Source organism: Delphinus delphis, chromosome 16 (assembly GCF_949987515.2).
Source record: "Delphinus delphis chromosome 16, mDelDel1.2, whole genome shotgun sequence".
In the NCBI taxonomy this organism is placed as follows: Eukaryota; Metazoa; Chordata; class Mammalia; order Artiodactyla; family Delphinidae; genus Delphinus; species Delphinus delphis.
In genome coordinates this window covers 74,420,091-74,429,851 of record NC_082698.1, presented here as the reverse complement: position 1 = coordinate 74,429,851, position 9,761 = coordinate 74,420,091, and the positions used below count along the sequence as shown (strand labels likewise).

The 9,761-nt window shown below is 34.8% G+C and overlaps 1 protein-coding gene across 1 annotated transcript in view; it reads right to left on the bottom strand.

Annotated features, from left to right (window-relative positions):
• Positions 1-286: 286 nt before the first annotated feature.
• Positions 287-9,761, bottom strand: part of LOC132440020 (zinc finger protein 33B-like) — a 34,776-nt gene continuing 25,301 nt past the window's right edge. The window contains exon 5 of the mRNA XM_060034994.1: positions 287-4,522. Within this exon, the coding sequence (XP_059890977.1) occupies positions 2,403-4,522 (2,120 nt within the window). The 3' untranslated portion in view covers positions 287-2,402. The remainder of the gene's footprint in view (positions 4,523-9,761) is intronic.

The window sequence follows — 9,761 nt, the reverse complement described above, 5'->3', positions numbered from 1 at the left end:
AAAACTGCAAAGAACAGGCGAATGGATTAAAAAACTGTAATATATGCATACAGTGGAATACCACTCAGCAATAAAAATGAAGGTATTTACTGATACATGCTAAAACATGTATGAATCTCAAAATCATGCTGAATGAAAGAAGACAAACAAGAGGACATCTTGTATAATTCCATTTATGTGAAATGCAATTAAAAAAATCAATCTAACCTAGTGCTAGAAAGCAGATCACTGGTTTGCCAGGGGCCAGAAGGGAGAGGGACATCCCAGGAGGGACTGGGAAGGGGAATGAGGAACACTTCTGCATAAAGGGTATGCTGTCTTTCTTAATTGCAGGAGTGATTACATATGGTTATACTATTATTAAAACTCATTAAATCAGCTACTTAGAGTATATTTTACCACATTTAAATTATACTTCAAAGTTGATTTTAAAAAAACGCAAACCTTATTACTTTATATTGAAACTGAAAAATTTTAAAATCATAAACAGAAAAATGGACAATATTGTTATAGTTACATAGTCATATATTATGCTATTTTTTTTAAGTTTTCTTAATATGGACCATTTTTAAAGTCTTTATTGAATTTGTTACAATATTGCTTCTGCTTTATGTTTTGGTTTTTTGGCCACAAGGCATGTGGGATCTTAGCTCCCTGACCAGGGATTGAACCCACACCCGCTGCATTGGAAAGTGAAGTCTTAACCACTGGACTGCCACAGAAGACCCCATATATTACGTTTTATTAAAATGAGTCAACTAAAGCAAAATATATCAACATGTATAAATACCAAAACCATGCATTTGAAGACAAAAGTTGCAGAACACGTTCCCAGTGATATACCTGTAAAACAATGTTATATCACACACATACACGCAATAATATATGTGTATTATTGTAAAAGTAATGAGACATGTGGGATCAGTATTAACCAAATTTAGAGTACTGTGGAAGGTGGTAACAGCTATAGGATGTAGAATGGGCTATGAAAAGCTTCCTGTAAATTTAAATGGGAGCACTGAGGTCTTATGTCCTAGAGTATTCTAGCCAGTACTCTAGCTTCATTCACACTCAATGTTTCTGGTTACTGAACCTAAGAAGAGGAAGTAGAAGCAGTCTCAATGCTGCCCCTGGCTGATCCTGGCAATTGTTCTGGGGATCTAGTCCATTCTGAGATCCCCTAGAGGTAGGCCCCTGGATGAACCGGACAATTAGGCAGTACAGTCATCCCTCAGTATCTGCTGGTGACTGGTTCCTGGACACCTCTTCAAATACCAAAATCAGCTGATGCTCAAGTTCTTTACAGTAGGCCCTCCATACTCTTGGGTTCTGCATATGTGGATTCAACCAACCACAGAACCGCAGATAGGAAAACACAGACATGAAGGACCAACTGTATTTGCATGGGTAACAGCACAGTTGGGGTGCAGACTCATCAAAAACATGTGATGGCTCATGATGTGGAAGGCCATGGGCTGATACGTGTTTCTCCAAAAGTAGAATCAGAGACTGAGAAGATTATTCAATTTATTTGTGCTTTTAAAAAAGCTTCATATTCCACTTAATATTTTTATAAATGTCTATTTTCAGTTTTATTTCTACTAAAAGATTTGAAATAAGTGCAAAATATAACTTTTAGAATAACATCATATCTAAAGGAAAATTTCTGTCCATACTTCCTAAGTTGACAGACTTCCTTCAAAACAATCTTCAGATATAATAAAGTCTGAATTCTGTTAAAGCCTTCACATACAAAACATCTTTAAGACTTCATCTCAACATCGCCTTGTTCAGTAAAATGGCATTTCTTGAAATAGGCTCAACTATATTTGCTGTATTCTTCAGGTCTCTTCCCTATTATTTCCCTGACATACAACAAGTACAACTTGTGTATGAAGTTTTCAAAAAAAAAACAAGATGTTGACAGTTCTCCCCAGGTGTGGTTTATCTGACTGTTAGTAATGGCCAAGTTCTGGAAGAACATTTTCCTACATACATTTGATTCACAGGATTATCTCCTACGTAAGTTATTTGTTTAACAAGCCCTAACTTATAATATTTCCCCCCATTTCCCATATACATTAGTAGGGTTTCTTCTACATGTGTTCATTTTTTAGTTGTCTTATTAATAGATATTCATTACATTCATAGTAATTTCCCCTGTGGTTACTCTTTCATTTACTTTGGAGTATGACTTAGGGTAAAAAAATTTGCCACTTGACATTCATAGGGGTCATGTTCTGTGTGAATTCTCCATAGTATTTCAAGGTATGAAATGCTACATACTAAGATTTCTCTCATTGCTAAATTTAAAAGATTTTTTCCCCTGTATGTAATTTTGAATGTACTGTGAGAACTGATTTCTTAGAGGTTTTCCCACACTCAATACATTCATAGGGTTTCTACATTATGTGTCTTCTCTGATGTACTTTGAGACCTGAGTTGCAACTGAAGGTTTTCCCACAATGACTGCATTCATAGGGTTTCTCCCCTGTGTGTGTCCTCTGATGTTTAGTGAGATCTGACTTATGATAGAAGGGCTTCCCACATTCATTACACTTATAAGGTTTTTCCCCTGTGTGTATCCTCTGATGTACAGTGAGGACTGATTTCTCAGAGAAAGATTTCCCACACTCCTTACATTCATAGGGCTTCTCCCCTGTGTGAGTTCTCTGATGTGATCTGAGGACTGAATTGCAAGTGAAGGTTTTCCCACACTGATCACAGTGAGAAGACTTCTCCCCTCTGTGTGTTCTCTTATGTACTGTATAGTCTGACTTATAGTAGAAGGTTTTCCCACATTTTTTACACACATAGGGTTTTTCCCCTGTGTGAGCTCTCTGGTGTACTGTAAGGTATGAATTTCTAGAGAAGAATTTCCCACATTCCTTACATTCATAGGGTTTCTCACCTGTGTGAGTTCTCTGGTGTTTAGTGAGATCTGACTTATTGTAAAAGGTTTTTCCACATTCATTACACTTATAAGGTTTTTCCCCTGTATGTATTCTCTGATGTACCGTGAGGACTGATTTCTCAGAGAATGATTTCCCACACTCATTACATTCATAGGGTTTCTCCTTTGTGTGTGTTCTCTGGTGTACTTTTAGGCCTGAATTGCGACTGAAGGTTTTCTCGCACTCATTACATTTGTAGGGTTTCCTCCCTATGTGAGTTTTCTGGTGTTTAGTGACATCGGACTTATGACAGAAGGTTTTCCCACATACCTTACATTCATACGGTTTCTCACCTGAGTGAGTTCTCTGATGTACTGTAAGGTATGAATTCCTGGAGAAAAATTTCCCACATTGACTACACTCATAGGGTTTCTCACCTGTGTGTGTTTTCTGATGTACTGTGAGAACTGAGTTGCTTATGAAGGTTTTCCCACATTGATTACATTCATAGGGTTTCTCCCCTGTGTGAATTCTCTGGTGTACTGTGAGATATGACTTATGGTAGAAGCTTTTTCTACATTCCTTACATTCATAGGGTTTCTCTCCTGTGTGAGTTCTCTGATGAATTGTGAGGTGTGAATTCCTAGAGAAGGATTTCCCACATTCATTACATTTATAGGGCTTCTCTCCAGTGTGGATTCTCTGATGTAAAGTGAGAAGTGACTTCCTAGAGAAGCATTTCCCACATTCGTTACATTCATAGGGTTTCTCTCCTGTATGTAGTCTCTGATGTTTGGTGAGTTTTGATTTTTCACAGAATGCTTTTTCACATTCATTACATTCATAGACATTGTCTCCTATGCCTGTTCTCTGAGTTACATTAAGAACTGACTTCTCCCAGAAAGGTTCCCTCAGGCTGTTAGATTCAAATGTTCTCTCTCCTGTGTCAGGAAAGTTTGATCTGCTGAAATTATCTACTTTTTCAGTATGTTCATAATCTTTCACCTTCAAATGAACTCTATGTTTCAAGAGAGATAATTTCTCAGAGCCTTTACCATATTCATTAAACTCATAAAGACTTTCTCTTTTTTGGGGGGTTGAATAATTACAGAATGTTTTATCACATTCCCTATGTTCACAAGGACTCTGTCCCTTGTGAGCTTGTTTATATGTGATGAAAAGTGTCTTCTCACAGAAATCTTTCCCACGTTCTTTGTAGTCAAAAGAATGTTCTACATTTTTAATTTTCTCATATGGCATGAAGTCTTCATTATGACTGAGGTACTTTCCATTTTGAATGAATTCATAAGGTATCTCTCCCACATGAGTTTTTTCATGGTTAATATGAAGGAATAATTTTCCATATGCGCTGAGATCATCAGACTTCTTTCTTAAATAGTTTTTCTCAATAATTAATTCTGAAATATATTTCAAACTCATACCACTTGTGTCACATTTACAAGGTATTTTTACAGAAGAAACTGGGTATGTGCTGAAATTAAACATTTTTCCTAATACATTACCTCTCTCTATAGTCAGTGTTTTGTTGTTGATAAACGGAGCTTGCCCGAAATGTCTGTCCTGGATTTCCTGACTCTGCTCTAGCTGATTATCAACTTTGCAGACTTCTGGAAAAGAGAAAAAAAACACTATAAGTTATTAATTTTATTACTATTATGATAAACTTACACTTACATACAAATGCCCTTTTATATGATTGACTCAGTTTCTTGAAATAAGAGTAATCCAAGATGTTCGTGTCCCTCATCCTTTTGGCTTAGAAGAAATAAACAAAACCTGACAGAGCAGAAATGGGGGATAAAAACTTAGAATGAACCCATCTACATTTAACAATTTATAAATATGTACTTCAAGACTTAATATAGGTTAAAAATAAATACAAATCACAGTGAATAAAGGAAGACAGACTTTGAAAAAAAAAGACTGATCCAGGTGTTGGAAATGCAGAGAAGCAGAGAGGCAATGATTAGTAGGTAAGAGTACCCTGGAGAAATATCAGAGGACTGATTTGATCTTTTGAAGGATACAGATTAGACTTTACATGATATACTTAAAATACTGCAGCTAAATCTCTATGATTTACATGTTTCTAGTTCAATTCTCCTTTTTAAAATTATTTTAATTTTCTCTTATATATTGCTAATTTATTATACTGTTAATACCAAATTAAATTTATGGAAAAGTACTAATTTGTTCCTGCTTAAGGAGACCTGTAGTTTACTTTCTTATTCATTCTCTACTCATGTGACTTACAAAGAATACAAATGTCTACCAAGAAATGTAAAATCAAAGAGACAAGGAAGACTGCCAGAGGGCCAGATCCATTTGTTTTTTTGTTTGTTTGTTTTTGTGGTACGCGGGCCTCTCACTGTTGTGGCCTATCCCGTTGCAGAGCACAGGCTCCAGACGCGCAGGCTCAGCAGCCATGGCTCACGGGCCCAGCCGCTCCGCGGCATGTGGGATCTTCCCGGACTAGGGCACGAACCTGTGTCCCCTGCATCGGCAGGCGGACTCTCAACCACTGCACCACCAGGGAAGCCTGTTTTTAGTTTTAGTATATTCAGGTTATTCTCTAAGAGTTTTTGCAAAAGTTAACCTATCCAACCATCAAATGCTAACTTTTCCTCATCTTAAATTTTCTGTGACAAATTTAATATGTTAATGTATTTTTTGTTTTTAAACCCAGATCTCTACATTTCTGGGTTTTATTTATATTTAAAACCATGGAGGACCTGACCTAAAATATTCACTGATACTTACATTTATTTATCCTAAGAATTCTCAGCTAGACTTCATCTTGTTATCTTCCTGTTCAGTATTTGCAATATAACAATGATGACCCTGTTCAAAAACCTGTCCAGAGCCCACTGTCTCCAAGCATCATTAGACAAAATAGACTGTAGTTAACATTCTGGGGGGAAAAATACTTTTTCCAACTATATTCATATTGGGTAACTACAATATCACTCCACAAGGCCATAATAAATGTATTCTTTCTAGAAATGACAGACTATTAATTTGCCAGAAATTGTTCAAGTCCAACCAAGACTTTCACTAAGCTGGTTTACATTCCCATTTTGGCTTTGCTTAGAATTTAAACATTAAACATCAGGGAAATGACACTGTCTCATATCTGCTTCCCAATATGTCTTTACAAACATCTCTACAATTTCAAGTTCTATTCACACTGAAATTTAAAATTTACTACATTCTGTACATCTCATTCTATCACAACACTGGACAATACTCCTTTGTAACATAAACATCCTCTATTAATTGCTGAAATTTAAAATACTCAGTTGTCTTTTCTTTTTTTCCCCTTCTTTTCCCAAATATAACCCATGGTCTTACAAGTGTTTACCTCTGATTTCCTTTGAATACCTTGAGTGGATATGGAATTAATAATAGTCCTTAACAAGCAGTGTGCTTTTCAAAACACAAATCTCAAATTTTATTCAAACCTGTAATTTTTGAACAAGAATCTGAAGGTTTAAAATTCAATATGTGCATTCAGAAGTTAATTCTTTTGTAGTGTCTTCTGAATGAATCAATATAAAGGCCCTCTCACTCAAGAGTAACAATTAAGTAATGATCCAATATCCATTATAAGTTATATAACAAAATAAGATATGCTCTCTTTGGAGAAAGCATAATATACATAAGAAAACAGCCTCATTCAATATCCATACACTATCAAGAATTAGAATCTACAGCAGATAATGTATATCAAAACAAGTACAAAACATTTCATAAAAGCTGGGGAACCTTGAGCTTAAATTTTAAAATTTATCAAAATATTTTTACTTCAAAGGATAAAAATTAAAAATAAACTAAAGTGAATACATGTTGCAACATGTATACACATATATTATAAGCTAATGGGAAATACCAAGATTTGTTGGAAATACCTCTTAAAAATAACTGCTTATTAAATCTATAATTTTTATTATGAAAATAATGTACAAATATATTAATGGATATAATCAATATTTAAAACAAATCATTCATTTCAAAGCACTGTTAAAAAGCACATAAATACAGAGACTTTCAAGCTTTCTCTTTTATATCAATAAATCCTAAACTGATTTTTAATGGATATAGTTTCTATTCTGTTTCATGAATGGTAAAGACAGGATCTGAAGCACAAAGACAAAGGAAGTAGAAAACCACAAGTATTTAAATAAAAATCAGTGGATGGTCACCTTAAGGCAAGCACTGAGTATAAAAAAAAAAACTAATTAATAAATATAGCATTCTATATAGTGGAATAACATCCCTTTTGGGATCACTAACCAAAAAGGGCTAAATTATTTAAAAACAAATATGCTAGTACTGAGTTTATACCAGCTATTAGACCAAATTCTTTGGGAGGGGCACATCAATGAATAAACCTTAATCCTGACCCCAGGACCTTAGTACATAGTAGAGGAAATGTGGAAAGTGGATGCACAAATACAGCTATACTATATTGCAGAATGTAATAAACACATAAAAGAGAAATGAAGGATTATGAGAGTGGGAACAGGTAGAGATTTTTTTTTGAGGGGATCTATGAAGGCTTTTTAGAGGAAAGGGTAGAAATTTTTTTGTTGTTGCTGTTCTGGACTTACAAAGGATATAAAAACTATAAAACATTTTTTAGTACTATATTTTGAAATGAATAAGAAAATCAAACAATGGTAAAATGTATAGCTCCCTCTGAATATTAATAATTTTTAACATGGTAAATGATGCATTATATGAATCTGCTGTACAAATACTGAACTATGACCAATTTAGTCATTAATATGTAGAGGGGATAATTTCCAAATTCTAAATATGAGTTTGGGTATTTTTCATCTTATTACTTGTTTTGTGAAAATATAATTTTAAGCAGAGTGCTTTTTTTTGCTCAGAAAACTATTTATGGAAATATATTATTTTTCTCCTTTGCCTCAGATGTTCGACAAAGTCAAGAAATAATCTAAAAAGAGTAAAAAAACAAAAAAACAAGAAAAATGCTTAAAAATATTAATATGATAATAACAACAAGAAAAATAACAAACCATCTCTATGAGCCAGGCTCTGTTCCATGTACTTTTCACATATTAATTCATGAGAATCACTGAGTACATAGGAATCAAACATAGAGCTGTAGGGAAGGAAAGCATATATATGGGTGATACTCAGGAAGGATTAAATGGGAGTTTAGCACCCCCAGTTTTGTGCCAGCATTATTAAGGGACTTCCCTGGTGGTCCAGTGGGTAAGACTCCATGCTCCCAATGCAAGGGGCCCAGGTTTGATTCCTGGTTGGGAAACTAGATCCTGCATGCATGCCGCCACTGAGTCTGCATGCCGCAACTAAGAGTCTGCATGCTGCAACTAAGAAGTCCGCATGCTGCAATTATGAGCCTGCATGCTGCAACTAAAAAAAAAAGATCCCGCATGTCTCAACTAAGACTTGGCACAGCCTAAGTAAATAAATAAATAAATATTTTAAAAAAACATCATTAAAAGAGAAAAACTTAACTTTCATATATTACACATTGGGAAAAATGTAACTCAGGCTACTAACATGATAAATTAGATGCTTTGGGGGGAAAAGTATAATTTCATTTAGAAACTAGAACAAACTAAAACAATATGGTTAGTGTTTTGGGTGGTGTCAGTGGAAAATGAGAAAATAAAAATATTTTTTAAATACTTTTACAAAAGTATAACAATAATAGTGATCTAGGGACTTCCCTGGTGGTCCAGTGGTTAGGAATTCACCTTTCAGTGCATGGGACACAGGTTCAATCCCTTGTCTGGGAACTAAGACCCCACATACCACAGGGCAACTAAGCCCACGTGCTGCAACTAGTGAGCCCGCGTGCTCTGGAGCCCACACACCACAACTAGAGAAGCCCAAGCTGCAACAAAGATCCCATGCATGGCAACAAAGAGCTGGTGTGCCACAATGAAAGACCCCGCATGTTGCAATCCCGTGTGCCTCAATCCTGTGTGCTGCAACTAAGACCTGATGCACCCAAATAAATATTTTTTAAAAAACCAATAACAGTGATCTAATATCAGTAAGAAAGGATGATAGAGAGAAAAATAAAATGCTGCTATGTCAGTTTTAAGAGTAGAAGGTTCACAGAACCTAATAAATGAAGATTAGTAGGGAAGATTGTGATTTGTGAATGATGATTTTAATAGTAGTTCTTGACACATTAGAGGAATTGGAGTATCCTGTTAGAGATGTTCTGCAGACACATAAAACACAGAATGCTGAGTGAGCAAAAGATGCTGAAGATACAAAGTTACTAAAACCTGATGTCTTAGATATAGGTTATTTTATTATTTGAAGATCCAATTTGACAATTTGACTGGTAAATTTAGTCCTTTTATATATAATTATGGTGATTATTAAAATATGTCACGTTGTCTCCATTTTACTTGCTACTTTGTATTTGTCACAGTTTTACTACTACTTTTATTGTACCTTTCTTTCTTTGTTTTAGACTGATTTTTTAAAAATCTTTTCCACTTTTTTGTCTTTACAACTTTGGAGGTTATACATACCTGTTTCTCCACTTTAGGTGGCTGTCCATTAAATTCTGTCATTAATATTTAACTTAAAATCTAAGGTGATTCTATAACCTGAACCTCTTTTTCTGAATAAGAGAAGAGTCAAATGTCATTTGATCACCTCCCAACTCAATTATGCAACTATTTTTTAGTTTATCATAGTATCTTTTTTAGCCTTACAAATTAGATATCATAATGATTCTATCCACATGTTGTTTAGACTTAGCTATAAATTTCCTAATTTCTTATAACTTACCACTCCTCTCATCTCAAGCACTCTTCTGGGTTTCAT